The sequence below is a fragment of the Salmo salar genome, chromosome 14 (genome assembly GCF_965601325.2).
Source record: "Salmo salar chromosome 14, fSalSal1, whole genome shotgun sequence".
NCBI lineage: Eukaryota > Metazoa > Chordata > Actinopteri > Salmoniformes > Salmonidae > Salmo > Salmo salar.
This window is the reverse complement of record NC_138304.1, coordinates 80,489,891-80,507,666: the sequence shown is the minus strand read 5'-3', so window position 1 is coordinate 80,507,666 and position 17,776 is coordinate 80,489,891. Positions and strand designations below refer to the sequence as shown.

Sequence of the window (17,776 nt, the reverse complement as noted above, 5' to 3'; positions counted from 1 at the left end):
CATTCACTCTCCAGGCACCCATGTGTGAGTGTATTTCAGTGTTTATGTCAGTGTGTCCACAATGCACTGCACTGCACTGCACGGCACATGTAAACACACAGAAATACATCCCGTGCTGTCCATATGGACCAAAGTAGAGGAGGACAAACTGCTTGGTCTTAAATTAGACTGAATATGCAAATGTAATAGCAATGGCTACAATTTTGCTTTTTTATTTATGTGATTCTAATATTCCACTGAACAGCCCAAAATGGTTTACAATGAAATCTGGGTGAGATTTATTTTGATTTTTGATACAATTTAGAATATTTTTTTACATTTTTTTGTCATTTAGCAGATGCTCTTATCCAGAGCGACTTACAGTAGTGTAGAATGCATACATTTCTTGCCCCCTGTGGGAATCGAACCCACAACCCAGGCGTTGCACACACCATGCTCTACCAACTGAGCCACAAGGAAGGCCATAATAATTAGGTCATCACACCTTTACTAAAAGTATTTGGATAAAACACTAAGGAAATCTGGATAAGCTAATGCATTTTATGGTAGAATGTAGGTTGCATGTTTAAAGACTTATACCTAGAATACCTGTTGACAAAAAATGAATGTGCTCAATCATTTCAGGCCTTTTTTGTATACCCTTTACCCTTGTAGTAAATACTATGACCTCATGTCATGCTCAAACACCTCAATGTCAATACTTGAACACTAAATATAGTGGCTGTAACGGTCGTCGTATAAACTGGACCAAGGCGCAGCGGGTTGAGTGCTCATTTTTACTTTTTTAATTAGAACACTGAAAACACACAACAAGAAAACGCACAGTAATGCATGCTACGCACAGCAATGCAAAAACAACTTCCCACAAAGGGACAGGTGAAACAGGGCTACCTAAATATGACTCTCAATCAGCAACAACGATGTACAGCTGTTCCTGATTGAGAGCCATACCAGGCCAACACAAAGAAATACACAACATAGAAAACCATAGAAATACAAAACAAGAACATTACCCAAAAACCCCAGAACACATAAATCAAACACCCCTCTTACATAAATACATATCCCATAAACCCCGAACCACATAAAACAAATACCCCCTGCCACGTCCTGACCAAACTACAATAGCCAATAACCCCTTATACTGGTCAGGACGTGACAGTGGCATTATTTGGAGGAGTGACTGAGGTCCCCCTATGCCCTCAGGTTGTTGAGGATGAGGCCAAAGCTGCCCTATCACAGCCCCAGATTAGTGATATGACCTCTTGATGACTCAGGGCAGGCGTCAGACAGGGGCATCATCCTGGTGTCTCTGTCCCATTAGCTGATCTGCTCTATATTACTCTCCCTGATCTGACACATACACACAACACATATACGCCATGTCCTCGAGCCCCCGTCGCTGCAGCTCACAGATAATGGTCACGTCTTGGGCCTGTTGCCTAATGAGGAGCAACAGATGGGACGGACTCTCTCTCTCTCACAGTCTCTCTCCCAGTCTCTCTCTCTGTCTCTCTCTCCCAGTCTCTCTCTGTCTCTCTCCCCCCCTCTCTCTCCCAGTCTCTCTCTCCCTCTCTCAAGGCATGGCATAGCTGATTGTCTCTGTGTGGAGTGGGATGGTGATAACACACTGCAGTGTTTTTCCATTGACAGGGCTATTTCTAGACCACACTGTGTTGCTGCATGATGTCCACGTCCTCCTTCTAGGAGATTAGACCTTGAAGAAGAAGTAAACAAGCAAACACATCTATTGATCAGAGGTTGATAGCTTAAATGAGTTCATGAATAATTCACTAAGCAAAGCATTAATGATAATTGCATTGGACCTTAACACTGAAATTGTTCTCCATCAGCATTTCTAGTTATGCATAAGGCCTACTTGTTTTAAAAACACAGTATAACCATATTACAGTCTGACCTACATCTCTGTTATTGTAGACGTATCAGGATATTCAGCTATGTTGTGCGTCTTGCTCTTTGATGATGTTTGGCCTTTTGCAATAACGTAGAAAATGCAACTTGAGAAATGTCTGTTTACCTTATATAGTCAAAACCATAAAAAAACACCAACTCTGTAGAAAGTGCTCAAATTACATCCTTGACCTAAAGTGATACTGATACACATAACGTGGATACATATTCATTTTAGTGCTTCCCTGGCTGGCTTCCTCTATGCCCCAGAAACAGGGAAGAACCCTGCAGTATTGGTACCAAACATACAGCAGTGAAGTGAGAGCCTGACCCACTTGGGAAATGGTTATTGCTTCATGTTAGGAGTTGTCTGAGCCCTGGAGCCTGCTGGAGGCAGGGGAGCTCACAGCACGGAGAGATGGAGGGGAGGGGGGAGGGAGAGAGAGAGAGTGAAAGAGAGGTAGAGGGAGGGGGGGTGAGGGCCTATGGAGAGAGAGCGAGAGAGAGAGGCTGGCTGGCTCAATGGATGGGTAGGCTGGGGTACAGAGAGAGGGGGAGATAAAGAGAGGGAGATAAAGACAGAGACCTTGAGGGAGAGAGAGGCTGACTAAATGATAGTGCAGGAGGGGTGGGGTTGGAGTCACGTTGCTGAATCAGGGCTCGTTACCATCACAGCATTCCTCTGGGACAATGATGTCAGGGCAGAATGGGGGGACGTGGAGGGAAGAGGAAAGCAAAGGGAGGTAAAGATATTAGGAGGAAGGAGGAGGTAGACAGGGAAGAGAGGAGAAGGAAGATGAAAAGGGAGGAGCAAATGAGGAGGTGGTAACCACAAGGGTATTGACAGAAGAGAGTACAGGGGTGATATAAAGTACAGATGGCTGTAATGCTACAACTTAACAACCACTAAAGTCTTTAGGGGTGAATGGAGACATATGGCAGAGAGCAATTTAGGAGTGATATCACTCTTATCCTATGATATCACTTATCTTTGGATATTACTCTAAGCCCTTTTGAGCCAGAATCAATGCAGCCAGAGTTTGGTGGTATCAGTTTAATCAGTTTTACACAGGGTTGTAGAGATTAAAAATACAAAGAAATATCCTTTTGTTTTGCTACCTACACTGAGTGGTTCAAATTGTAATCCAATCTGGATGTATTACTCTGATTCTGACATTATTATACCAACAGACTTTAATATTACAGTAAGAGATACAGCTGCCATTTAGAACTTCTGGTGTGGTGAGGTCCAGATGTCATGTTAACTCCTGGCATGGGGTACTCTAGTCTACCATTTCAAAGTATAATCTGACCACATCACCAGGGCTTTTGGGTGGCACTAAATTCAGCTCCATCACAACATGACAGATCTCTTTAGCGGCCCGGAATAGCAGGTGTATTTAATAAGAGGTACATTCTCCCAAAGGAATGTCTCTGAACTGTTACAACCCAAAGGGAGAGACAAACAAAGTGATTGCACAGCTTTGGGCACACATTTTGTACCCAACCTGTCCCATATGGTTACTCATGGTTTTTATTGGGCCTAGCAGCCCCTTAGTCTCTCCTCAACCTGAAAAACAGTCAGGAACTCCCCTTCTCCCCCTCCCCTTCTCATTCACATGAGTGAATGAAGGTCTGGTGGCAGCAGAGAGGAACTGTGTTTGCATAGGGATTGTACCTTGATTCATTCCAATTCCCAATGGGGGACAGCTGTTGCTGTTGAACACAGCGTAAATGGAGTCAATCAATATTCTAGCGCTACAATCGGTCACCATGTAGACCAGCAGGACAGTCACAATGGATGGGAATAATCACCATGACAGCAGGTGTTGTCCCCTCTAGAGCAGGCTAAGTGGTATTGACAGTTGCTATCAGGACTCTGTAATCTAAGATAATAGTTTAATTTATTGATGTAACTTGGATCAAAATGTTGTTATTGACAGACCCTTAATCTCAATAATGTCGGAGACAATTTCCAATGTTTTCTAAGATTTGTGCAAGACATTGATCTTTGGCATTTTACGCATAAGGCATGTTATTTTAGCGATAATGATTTGATACCATATGAAAATAGTCTCTTGAGCCAGAGGGCTTTCTTCCACAATCTTTGAATGCTTCTTAGGCTTCCGTTTCTCCAAGGTTGGGGATATCCGAGATGTCGGATGTGAATAGGGCAAGATAATCTGTATTTTGCATTGCTGTATGAGAGCGATGCTAAACTGAGGCTGTCTGACACAGCTTATGTGATGAGAGCGACACACACACACACACACACACACACACACACACACACACACACACACACACACACACACACACACACACACACCGACAGAGATGCCACCCCAGTGCGATGCCAAGCTGACGCTGCCAGCCTCCGCCCCATGCGAGGAGGGATGATGTCATTTACTTAAATTGCACTGTTGGTTAGGGCCTGTAAGTAAGCATTTCACTGTAAGGTCTACATCTGTGGTATTCGGCGCACGTAACAAATAAACTTTGATTTGATTTGTCTGCCGCCTCAGTTGTGTGTGTCTATGTGGATGTGGGCCGTGTTCACAGCTTTGTGTTTTGTATATGGACAAAGGATGAAGTCACTGCCAAGCATGGCTCTGGTGGAGAGGAGGAGAAGGGGTGGTGGCGGAAAGGGAGGAGAACAGGGAGAAGGAGGAAGATGAGGAGGGGAGCCAAAATCATCAAACCTGCAGATATTTCATAAATGCCTTTTTGAAAAGAATACCTTCACCTGCTGAGTCTGCTTCACAGGATAAAAGAAAACACATCCCTAACAACAACCTTGTTTTTAGTGGTAGAGAAATGTTTTGGACTTATCTTGTACCCCCGTTATCTTCCCAGTTGGAATCGTCCAGACACTTGTATGAGAGGATTAGGGCCTAGGTATCAGCCATCATTCATAATGATGTTTTGGTCACACTTACCCAAACACTGAGGAGTGTGCAACAGTCTAATTTGTTTTTGAAAAGGGCACTGAACACAAGACTGGCCAATAGATATGGCTGTCAGTTAAAAGGTGGACTCTATGGGAGGTTATATGGACATCCCATCCACTACTGCTCTGGTGCCTGAAATGATCAATGGACTGCATCTCTAGTATCCACTGTGAATAGTCTTACTGGATATAAAAGTAGAAATCAAATGTACAAAATGTTACCACAAAGAAACCTCTTTCTCTCACTCTCTCTGTCTTTCTGTCGTTCTTGCTCTTTGTCTCCCACTGCTTTCCCTTTTACACATTCTCTATCCTCCCTATGTCTCGTCTCTCTCTTTCCTCCCTGTTCCTGCCGAGGCTGTGCTGGGTATGGATGGCACGTTGAGCTACACGTGATAAGAAGGCTGCTCCACTCTGCTCTGCTCTGAGAAGGCTGGCATACACACACTCTCTCTCTGACCCTCATCTCCATGGCACCAGTGCCAGCCTGAGCAACAGCTCTAGATCGCTCGGTTTCTTTGTTTCTCCCTCAATGTCTCCATCTCTCGAACCCCAACTCTCTCTGTCTCATGCTGTTTCCATCTCCCGAACCCCAACTCTCTCTGTCTCTCTCTATCAGTCGGTCTCTCTCTCTGTTCGTCGGTCTGTCTTTCTGTCTCTCTCTCTCGGTCTGTCTCTCGGTCTGTGTAGTTATTAGATCATCCTCTGATACAGTCTTATCAGACATGCCCTGGTCATGCAGGGTGATGCAGCAATCCTAGTTCTGTAGCATTAGGGATGGGACGGAGGGAGGGGTAAGCCATTGAGTTGATGTCGAAAAGTATTGGAAAGTTTGACTAAAATCTGTTAGTTACATGACATTAATCTGATCATAATAGAACCACAGTACATTTCAGCCAATCTATTATAGTACATTTCCTCAATCTGTCTGTATTGGTTTATGGTTTTAACTACATGTATTGATTGCATTTCCTGTTAACCCTAGTGCAGTCATAGAATCTTGGACGACAAATCTGATCAACTCTTATTTGGAGGAGTGTCAGTAGTACACTTCCATTATCATTACATCTCTTCTCTACACAATGTGTCTATCGTGCCCCCTCCTTCCCTCCTTCCCTCCCTCACTTGGTACTGATACAGTCTCCATCTCAGGCTGCTTATCTTGCCAGCACACAGAACATTGACATCCCCCGAGTTAAAAATGTGACAAAGCTCTGCTCCACTCATTACTGTAGAAAGACACAGGCAGCTCCTCAAATATGAATGTGTCCCTTTGGCTTGGGAGGATTACAGTTCAATACAAGACACTGGGGCAGTCGATAGTGTGGCAGAGAGGGAAGGAGTAGGACCTAGCTTGGCACTAGCTGTTATTATAGAAGACAGATGGGTGATGTTTTTATTGTTGTCTATATTTTGTATGGTTGTCTATGTGTGTTCATTGCTGTGTCTGTGTTGGCTGATGCAATCGAGACGGACAGACAGGCAGGCAGGCAGATAGACACAAACAGTCAAGCAGACAGACAGGAAGGAACGATTACAGGCAGGCAGACACTCTGAAAGGCAAGCAGAAAATAGTGGTGTAGATCCTAGCAGAACATATTCACTTTCTAGACTAGAGCGAGCATCAGGACAACACAGGGTGTGTCAGCAACTCAACACTCAGCACCTGATGATTTTCATTGGTTGTGATGAACATTCTATTTGTTGGATTGGGGGCGAACAATGAATGTGCAGTAGTCTAACATTCTCTAGGTCTTTGGCATTCAATTAGTTAAGACCGATACATTTATCTATTCGATCTGGTTACAGCTCTTATTCCAGACAGTGTCTCTTTGTGCCCCAGACATAACAAAGAGACTGTCACAACAAGCCGACATGCTGAAGTCTGGGTGGTTAGTATGGAAATGGCTCCCCCTGGGAGCCACATTACCACATTACACACTAACACACAACATCACTGACAAGTCCATCCCTAATCTCTAGCCATCAGTGGTGGAAAAAGTACCCAATTGAAATACTTGCGTAAAAGTAAGTCACCCAGTAAAATACTACAGTAAAAGTCAAATTGGTTTTAAATATTTATTTATTTTTAGTTAACTAGGCAAGTCAGTTAAGAACAAATTATTATTTACAATGACTGACTACACCGGCCAAACCCGGACAGCGCTGGGCCAATTGTGCACCACCCTATGGATTCGAACCAGGGTGTCTGTAGTGACACCTCTAGCACTGAAATGCAATGCCTTAGACAGCTGAGCCACTCGGAGCCCAAATATACTTAAGTGTCAAAAGTAAATGTATAAATCATTTCCCATTCCTCACATTAAACAAACCAGACGGAATCATGTTCTTTTTTTTAAGGCGGGGCATACTCCAACACTCAGACATCAGAGACAGTAGGGATGACCAGGGATGTTCTCTTGAGAAGTGTGTGAACTGGAGTCAGAAGTACATTATTTCCTTTAGGAATGTAGTGAAGTAAAAGTAGTCAAAAATATAAAATAGTAAACATACCCCAAACAACTACTACTACTTAAGTACTTTACTCCCCTGTTAGCCTTAGCCCTTGTCCATGCCCATGCAGTGGGAAAAGCTGCTTGTAATGTCATTGGAACCAGTTTTGTCCACTGGGTGTTTTACAAAAATAATTACAATCTCCAACTTGGTATCTAAGTGATCCAATATAGACTATATACACACAAGTATGTGGACACCCCTTCAAATGAGTGGATTCGGCTATTTCAGCCACACCAGTTGCTGACAGTTGAATAAAATCGAGCACACCGCCATGCAATTTCCATAGACAAACATTGGCAGTAGAATGGTCTTACTGAAGAGCTCAGTGACTTCAACGTGGCACCATCATAGGATGCCACCTTTCCAAAAAGTTAGTTCATCAAATTTCTGTCCTGCTAGAGCTTCCCCGGTCAACTGTAAGTGCTGTTATTGTGAAGTGGAATAATCTAGGAGCAACAACGGCTCAGCCGCCGTGTACTGAAGCGAACAGTGGAAACGCGTTCTCTGGAGTTATGAATCACGCTTCACCATCTGGCAGTCCGACGGACGAATCTGGGTTTGGTGGAGGAGGAATAATGGTCTGGTGCTGTTTTTCATGGTTTGGGCTAGGCCCCTTAGTTCCAGTGAAGGGAAATCTTAACCCTACATCATACTAGGGGACCAACTCCATATTAATGCCCATGATTTTGAAATGAGTTTTTCAAAGAGCAGGTGTCCACATACTTTTGGTCATGTAGTGTACTTTACAATATGCAAAACATAATGTCACTCCTGTGTTCGCAGCAGGACTGAGGTATTCCAATACGGAAGTTGTAGAACCACCTCTGTCTTAGAAGAAAAACAGCAAACACCAATTATCTATGTGAAGCTTTGTGGATTTATTATATCATGTTGCCTACCCACCTGAAAGAATCGACATGTGGAATTATGCTAAATAAAATATACTGCACATACCACAACTGAGAACAGAGTACACTACGAGACACACCTCTGATTTTTCCTCCCCATAGAATGAGCATTTACCTTGAGTTATTACATGAATGACTCCAGTAATAAGTACATCACAAATATGAGCATCAGTTGCTTGCATTTCAGACAAAACCATACAAAGATACACACAGCCCAAACATTTCATAAAAAGACAATTGATAATACAATGTTCATTCTCTTGTATTGTATCGTGAATGTATATTCACTATATGAACACATGTATATATAGTGAACATACTCTTCCTCATGTAATATCACAATATATACAACAGTGTAATAATTGGCATCCTGTAATGTTAAACAGTATATATTGGCATTAATTACTAAGTACTGTATATGGCTGTCCTTCTGTTCACCGTGCATCTGGTCCTGAGTGTTCATATCATTAGTCTATCGTGATCATGCATATCTCCCTTCTCACAGCTCTATTAATGTGTTGATGAGTGAAATAGAACAGATACAAGTACTCTCAGACAGGCTGCTAGGTGCAGGCACGGACTGGCCATAGGGCAGTTCAGGCAAATGCCAGATGGGCCTGTCTAAATTGTTGTTTTTGTGCAGAATTACCATTACTTAGATAATACTAGGGGCTTCAAGAAAAAAAGTGGGGGAGGGGGAGGGGGGTAAAGAAATGGGCCTGTGTGAATGCCCGGGCTGTCCGTCTGTGTCTGAGTGGAGCAGCAGGAGGCAGAAGGCATGCTGCCATCTCCATACATGATGCAACACTTTGTTGGTGGTGTTGCTTGGTGCTTGCTCCCATGCCCAGACAACAGGCATATGCTGACCACACTGCAAGTGCACAAGCGTTCCATCTCCAAGGCCTTGCTGTGAGTGTGGGTGGTGTTCCTCTTCGAGCCGGTACATCAGTAACATATGTACTGTTGTGATAAATGTGACATTTCTCTATACAGTTTATCATCAAAGACCTGGTAGACATGTCTTCTACGTGTTAATAGCCCAAATACTGTTTAAAAGTACTTCAGCGATATAGGGGGTGTTGGTAAATTCAATCTAGAGTGTGCTCGGGCGTTCCTAAATTCAGAGTGTTGTCAGATTGTCCGTTCCTAAATTCAGAGGAGGAGGGTTGATCCGAGCATTCTGACCTTACAACGGCAGTCAAGCACCCAAGCTAACTGGCTAACGTTGACTACTTCCAGACTAAAATGAGAGAACACCTCACTCTGCTAGGGTGAGTAAAATGGTCAGAGCTGGTTAGGCTGTTTTCATGTCATCCAGAGTGTTGGTGACTGTAACTATGCTGCTGGCAACAATTTAACTACGCTTTTTTGCCGACGTCTACTGACACCGGCCATATTCAACGGGTGTTGAGCATTCGTAAATTAATCACTTATTCTGCGCTCTGGCACCCTCAGACGAAAGTGCTCTGAAATCGGAGTAGATAACCAGAGCGAATTTACGAACGCACCCATAGAACACAACAAAGCAGGTTTCTTGTGTAAACTGCTACCAGGCACATTTTCTGAGAAGTCTGGAAAAATATAAATCATTTTAATGAAAGACAGCCTTGAGCTGATAGAGGAACACAACAGCAGTTTTCACATGCTGCTTTTCAACTGTTACACCAGCGTTACACTAGTGTACACACCCTTATGTTATAGTAGGGGAAATTGTTTCCATAGCTAGGGCTGACAGTGAAGAGCAGAATCAACAGCCTCTGCATAATCAAAACAGTTACTTTGTGAGAAGGTGTTAAAGTTCACAGTTTGTTATGTAATTTCCAGCTGAAGTTCCAGTGGCCTGGCTTTGGCCACAAGTGAGACCTGGTCCGCCAGAACCAAGGCCCAGTGAGACACGGGTTCCCGCGTAGATGGAAACAGAAAAGTCTGAGCCTACACTGAGGTAAATCCTGTATGGAAATGCGCCAACAGTGTCGGAGTGCTTTAACAGTACATGGTTGGCAGTGAGAAACCATTTTAGGTTCATTTCAGGAATGTTTTAAAAGATAGGGATTGGATTGTCAGGCTACTCATAATGTTAGCTTTAGCATCTAGCTAACCTTTGCAAATAAACACATCAACACTTCTGGTCGCAATCACAGTAATCATCTCGATCCATTAGCTTTACAGCCCCATTGGTTGTCATTAAAACCATTCGAACAACATTTAAAAACCCATATATGCGGTACATACCACACTGCCCTCTGTATTAAAGTGTCAGATGTGAATTCATGATTACATCAATGTCTGTGTGAGACACCGAAAGAGGAAGCCAGCTGCCTCTTGTTATACAGTTAACTCACTCACCTCGTTCTTCATACACATCCAGTACATTATAATACATTATTACTTTCCCTTCCAGACCAATCAGAAAGCTCTGAACCACTATTGGCCACTAGGATCCGCCCATCGTCCCACATGATTGGCTGTGTTGAATCAGTGGCCAACTAATAGACACCAGTAGGATATTGTACATTTTTTATTTTTTCACTTGCGACTTCTCCGTTGCTGAATGTTTTGAGTCTTGATTGAATCATAAAAATGTGTAGCGTACAACAGTATATAATCAGCATACATCCTTTGTTTCTCATGGCAGTGTGTTGGAGTAGAGGTGATCTTTCCACCCACACACACCAACACTTTTCTTAAGAGTCTTTTCAGATTGGGTGATAGAGACCATTCCCTGTCCATCCTATCAACATCCTTCTCTCTGCAGCTCAGCTGCTGTTCAAAACAGGCCCATCACTCTCCTTCATCGGTCCACCCATCCATCCCTCTTCTCCAGTTCTCATCGGCTTCACAGGAGGTAAACAGCCTTATGATCCCTCATTCCTCTCAGAGCTCTCTGTAGGGGGTGGGGCCTCCTCTGCCGTGGGAGACTGGGCTTCTCCCAGACCATCTAGACAGAGAGACAAACCCACAGGACTGCAGTTAGTTAGCATTTTTCACCTAATTTCACCAGGAAAGACCCATGGGTTTAAAATCCTATTTTGTGAACAAAACCTGGAACCCTGGGCAAATCATTTTGTTTTAGGCCTACATCTACTAAATTAGACACCGAGACCGAGAGAGACACAGAACACAAAAAACAGGTTAAGCTAACCCACCTGTGAGGTGGAGCTCGGACAATTTGAGTTGCAGGTCAGTGGGGTTGACCCCAGCCGGTGAACCCAGGATGTCAGGTAGGGCATTCCTTCTCCCCGAGCGACCCGAGGATGCAAAGTCCAGCTTGGGCTCTACCACCTCCGTCATCTCCTCAGGATCAGAACCCTGCTACTGCTGCCTGGGAGAGGGGGAATGGGGGGGAAGGAAGGGAGAGGGAGAGAGAGAGAGAAAGAGGGTAAAGAAATAATATAGTCACACCAAAAATATCTACTCTTCAGGATGAACTATTTTCTAGTGCCGTTTTTGTCCACTGGAGGGAGTCCTTGTAATATTGTGAAGACCTCAGATTACTCACTTGTTTTTTTGCACCGCTCAAGCATTTCAATTTTTGTCCCTCCCAAAAAAACAGGTAACACATCTCATAGGACATTTATCTTCTAATGTTCCACCTCAGCTAGCACAGGGCTGTTTTCATCAGACATCATGCAGCTCAGATGGACATCATCCGTTTGTCAGTTTCATCTGGGACATGGCTGGAAACAATAGCTTTCTCCTCTTTGTACATACTGGCTGGCTGGCTGCCTGCCTGCTTGCCTGCTCTCATGGTGACCGCTGTAGTTGGGGAGTCTGTTTTGCATTCTCTAAGCTACATAAGCGACAGGCAGAATTACATCCTCGGTCTCACGCTATTGCGGGGGTGCACACAGCTAAACACCAGGGTTGGACTCAATTCAGAATTGACTTCCACTCAACCCATGAGTCGAAATTCTAATTGGCCACACCATAGGACGTAGAATTTGAATTCAAGTATCAGGAAGAATTTAATTCAGTGCAATTCAAATAAAGTTACACTCAGTCATAGAACATAAGTTTCATTGAATCTGACAGGTCACACTTCCAGATACCAAAGAATATATCCCCTTTCTCTGGAAATAACGTTAATATACTCTTAACTTTAGTGCTTAGAATATACCATTATATTTTCAACCATTTCTTTTGTTTAACTTATTTCTGAAGGCCTCAGGGTCAACTTGAGAAAAACTACTGCATTCTGGGAAATGTAGTATTCCCCCATTGAACAAAATCTAAGTAATTAATGAAATATAATAACTTTGAATATTCACATACAGGTTTTGTTTTCCTTGATCATTCATTTTAAGAGTTTGTCCTGAAAATCTATTGTTTATGCATGTATATACAATATACAGTGAGGGAAAAAAGTATTTGATCCCCTGCTGATTTTGTACGTTTGCCCACTGACAAAGAAATGATCAGTCTATAATTTTAATGGTAGGTTTATTTGAACAGTGAGAGAGACAGAATAACAACAAAATAATCCCGAAAAACGCATGTCAAAAATGTTATAAATTGATTTGCATTTTAATGAGGGAAATAAATATTTGACACCTCTGCAAAACATGACTTAGTACTTGGTGGCAAAACCCTTGTTGGCAATCACATAGGTCAGATGTTTCTTGTAGTTGGCCACCAGGTTTGCAGACATCTCAGGAGGGATTTTGTCCCACTCCTCTTTGCAGATCTTCTCCAAGTCATTAAGGTTTCGAGGCTGACGTTTGGCAACTCGAACCTTCAGCTCCCTCCACAGATTTTCTATGGGATTAAGGTCTGGAGACTGCCTAGGACACTCCAGGACTTTAATGTGCTTCTTCTTGAGCAACTCCTTTGTTGCCTTGGTCATGTGTTTTGGGTCATTGTCATGCTGGAATACCCATCCACGACCCATTTTCAATACCCTGGCTGAGGGAAGGAGGTTTTCACCCAAGATTTGACGGTACATGGCTCCGTCCATCGTCCCTTTGATGCGGTGAAGTTGTCCTGTCCCCTTAGCAGAAAAACACCCCCAAAGCATAATGTTTCCACCTCCATGTTTGACGGTGGGGATGATGTTCTTGGGGTCATAGGCAGCATTCCTCCTCCAAACACGGCGAGTTGAGTTGATGCCAAAGAGCTCCATCTTGGTCTCATCTGACCACAACACTTTCACCCAGTTGTCCTCTGAATCATTCAGATGTTCATTGGCAAACTTCAGACGGGCATGTATATGTGCTTTCTTGAGCAGGGGGACCTTGCGGGCGCTGCAGGATTTCAGTCCTTCACGGCGTAGTATGTTACCAATTGTTTTCTTGGTGACTATGGTCCCAGCTGCCTTGAGATCATTGACAAGATCCCCTGTGTAGTTCTGGGCTGATTCCTCACCGTTCTCATGATCATTGCAACTCCACGAGGTGAGATCTTGCATGGAGCCCCAGGCCGAGGGAGATTGACAGTTCTTTTGTGTTTCTTCCATTTGCGAATAATCACACCAACTGTTGTCACCTTCTCACCAAGCTGCTTGGCGATGGTCTTGTAGCCCATTCCAGCCTTGTGTAGGTCTCCAATCTTGTCCCTGACATCCTTGGAGAGCTCTTTGGTCTTGGCCATGGTGGAGAGTTTGGAATCTGATTGATTGATTGCTTCTGTGGACGGGTGTCTTTTATACAGGTAACAAACTGAGATTAGGAGCATCTCAGCTCGTTACCTGTATAAAAGACACCTGGGAGCCAGAAATCTTTCTGATTGAGAGGGGGTCAAATATACTGCTCAAAAAAATAAAGGGAACACTTAAACAACACATCCTAGATCTGAATGAAATAAATAATCTTATTAAATACTTTTTTCTTTACATAGTTGAATGTGCTGACAACAAAATCACGCAAAAATAATCAATGGAAATCCAATTTATCAACCCATGGAGGTCTGGATTTGGAGTCACACTCAAAATTAAAGTGGAAAACCACACTTCAGGCTGATCCAACTTTGATGTAATGTCCTTAAAACAAGTCAAAATGAGGCTCAGTAGTGTGTGTGGCCTCCACGTGCCCGTATGACCTCCCTACAATGGCTGGGCATGCTCCTGATGAGGTGGCGGATGGTCTCCTGAGGGATCTCCTCCCAGACCTGGACTAAAGCATCCGCCAACTCCTGGACAGTCTGTGGTGCAACGTGGCGTTGGTGGATGGAGCGAGACATGATGTCCCAGATGTGCTCAATTGGATTCGGGTCTGGGGAACGGGCGGGCCAGTCCATAGCATCAATGCCTTCCTCTTGCAGGAACTGCTGACACACTCCAGCCACATGAGGTCTAGCATTGTCTTGCATTACGAGGAACCCAGGGCCAACCGCACCAGCATATGGTCTCACAAGGGGTCTGAGGATCTCATCTCGGTACCTAATGGCAGTCAGGCTACCTCTGGCGAGCACATGGAGGGCTGTGCGGCCCCCCAACGAAATGCCACCCCACACCATGACTGACCCACCGCCAAACCGGTCATGCTGGAGGATGTTGCAGGCAGCAGAACGTTCTCCACGGCGTCTCCAGACTCCGTGCTCAGTGTGAACCTGCTTTCATCTGTGAAGAGCACAGGGCGCCAGTGGCGAATTTGCCAATCTTGGTGTTCTCTGGCAAATGCCAAACGTCCTGCATGGTGTTGGGCTGTAAGCACAACCCCCACCTGTGGACGTCAGGCCCTCATACCACCCTCATGGAGTCTGTTTCTGGCCGTTTGAGCAGACACATGCACATTTGTGGCCTGCTGGAGGTCATTTTGCAGGGCTCTGGCAGTGCTCCTCTTGCTCCTCCTTGCACAAAGGCGGAGGTAGTGGTCCTGCTGCTGGGTTGTTGCCCTCCTACGGCCTCCTCCACGTCTCCTGATGTACTGGCTTGTCTCCTGGTAGCGCCTCCATGCTCTGGACACTATGCTGACGGACACAGCAAACCTTCTTGCCACAGCTCGCATTGATGTGCCATCCTGGATGAGCTGCACTACCTGAGCCACTTGTGTGGGTTGTAGACTCCGTCTCATGCTACCACTAGAGTGAAAGCACCGCCAGCATTCAAAAGTGACCAAAACATCAGCCAGGAAGCATAGGAACTGAGAAGTGGTCTGTGGTCCCCACCTGCAGAACCACTCCTTTATTGGGGGTGTCTAATTGCCTATAATTTCCACCTGTTGTCTATTCCATTTGCACAACAGCATGTGAAATGTATTGTCAATCAGTGTTGCTTCCTTAGTGGACAGTTTAATTTCACAGAAGTGTGATTGACTTGGAGTTACATTGTGTTGTTTAAGTGTTCCCTTTATTTTTTTGAGCAGTGTACTTATTTCCCTCATTAAAATGCAAATCGATTTATAACATTTTTGACATGCGTTTTTCTGGATTTTTTTGTTGTTATTCTGTCTCTCACTGTTCAAATAAACCTACCATTAAAATTATAGACTGATAATTTCTTTGTCAGTGGGAAAACGTACAAAATCAGCAGGGGATCAAATACTTTTTTCCCCTCACTGTATACACGGGTAGCCTAGTGGTTAGAGCGTTGGACTAGTAACCGAAAGGTTGCAAGATCGAATCCCTGAGCTGCAAGTAAAAAAATCTGTCATTCTGCCCCTGAACAAGGCAGTTAACCCACTGTTCCTAGACTGTGATTGAAAATAAGAGTTTGTTCTATTTTTTTAATTTATGTTCAAGATGTAAACTTTTTATTAGCCAGTTTATTAGGTACACAACCCATTCACAAAAATGGTTAGCTCCTAAAGGCACGTGAGTCACGTGGCCTTGGCTTGCTATATAAAGCAGGCATTCAGTTGCTGTTCAATTGAACGTTAGAATGGGAATACAAGTGACCCAAGCGAATTTGAGCATGGTATGATCATCTGTGGCAGGCGCACCGGTTCCAGTATGCCAGAAACATCTGGCCTCCTGGGCTTTTTATGCATGACTAGGGGTTACGGGGGCGACCCCCGTCAGCCTCAGTCCTGTGGGCGAAAACAGCTCGTTGATGGGAGGTCGAAGGAGAATGGCAAAAATCATGCAAGCTAACAGGTAAACAACGACGCAGTACAACAGTGGTGTGCAGAACGGCCTCTCGGAACACGCAACTCATCGGTCCTTGACACGGATAGGCTATTGCAGCAGACGACCACACCGGGTTCCATTCAGCTAAAAACAAGAAGAAGCGGCTCCAGTGGGCACGCCATCACCAACACTGGACAATTGGGGAGTGGAAAAACATCCTGGTCCGATGAATCCCGGTTCCTGTTGCGTCATGCTGATGGCAGAGTCAGGATCTGGCGTAAGCAGCATGAGTCCATGGCCCCATCCTACCTGGTGTCAACGGTACAGGCTGGTGGCGGTGGTGTAATGGTGTGGGGAATGTTTTCCTGACACACGTTAGGTCCCTTGATAACAATTGAGCAACCTTTCCATGCTCCGTAGAATTCAAGCTGTTCTGGAGGCAAGGGGGGGGTCAGACCTGGTACTAGATGGGTGTACCTAATAAACTGTTTGTTTAGACAACACCTAATAAAGAAATCAGAGGCATTTTAATTTAATTTCACTGAATTCAATTGAATTTCCTTTAAATTGCAATTCAGTATCCTGTTAACTACTTCAAAATTAAATTTGAAAAAAGTCAAGAATTCAATTCTGAATTGAGCCCAATCCTGACACACACAGCGATAGGAAGAAAAAAAATTGCACAATGTGCACATGCATTTCTACACAAACACACACACACACACCACTGAGCTGCTGTTTCTATGGCAACGGGTGAAAAACCACCTCTGGCAAGCAAATGAACCATTCCCTCTTCTCTTTCTCTGTCAGTATTCAGTTCTCTTAAAATAACCCAGTCTTCTTCAGTACAATCCCTGTCTCCACAACCATATTGAGGGGCCACACACACACATTAAAGGACAGGGGCCACAGGTTGGCCATCTGTTAGCCCTGAGCACTTGTGTAAGCCTAATGGTTCCTCCTCCTATCCATCACTGGTTTGTCGTGGCCTAGTTTCAATATGACGTCATCATAATCACTGTGTCCTGGTATCACACAACCCTTTCATGCAATCACACACCCAAACACACCTCCTCGCCGGTCAAATGTTGACTGGTGTCAGGTAAACACTGTCATAAGGTGGGAGGATCAGTAAGTCCTCATACCATGTCAACATAATGACACAGCAGTTGAATGTTCTGACATGGGTAAGGAGATGTGTGCATGCACAAGACGGCCCTTTGTAAACAGTTGTTCTCTCTCTCTCTCCCCCTCTCTACTTCACTTCACACATCTCTCGACTTCACACCTCTCTCTCGCTACTTCACTCACACCTCTCTCTCGCTAATTCACTTCACACCTCTCTCACTACTTCACTTCACACCCCTCTCTCGCTACCTCACTTCACACCTCTCTCTCGCTACTTCACTTCACACCTCTCTCTCGCTAATTCACTTCACACCTCTCACTACTTCACTTCACACCCCTCTCTCGCTACTTCACGTCACAC

At 44.3% G+C, this 17,776-nt stretch overlaps 1 protein-coding gene across 2 annotated transcripts in view; it reads right to left on the bottom strand.

The window, feature by feature from the left end:
- Window positions 1-10,786: 10,786 nt before the first annotated feature.
- Window positions 10,787-17,776, bottom strand: part of LOC106570259 (cAMP-dependent protein kinase inhibitor alpha) — a 32,043-nt gene continuing 25,053 nt past the window's right edge. For both annotated transcript variants that reach the window (XM_082961204.1, XM_014142374.3), the window contains 2 exons: window positions 11,433-11,608; window positions 10,787-11,224 (listed from right to left, as the gene is read on the bottom strand). In XM_082961204.1, the coding sequence (XP_082817330.1) occupies window positions 11,142-11,224; window positions 11,433-11,577 (228 nt within the window). In that variant the 5' untranslated portion in view covers window positions 11,578-11,608 and the 3' untranslated portion in view covers window positions 10,787-11,141. The remainder of the gene's footprint in view (window positions 11,225-11,432; window positions 11,609-17,776) is intronic.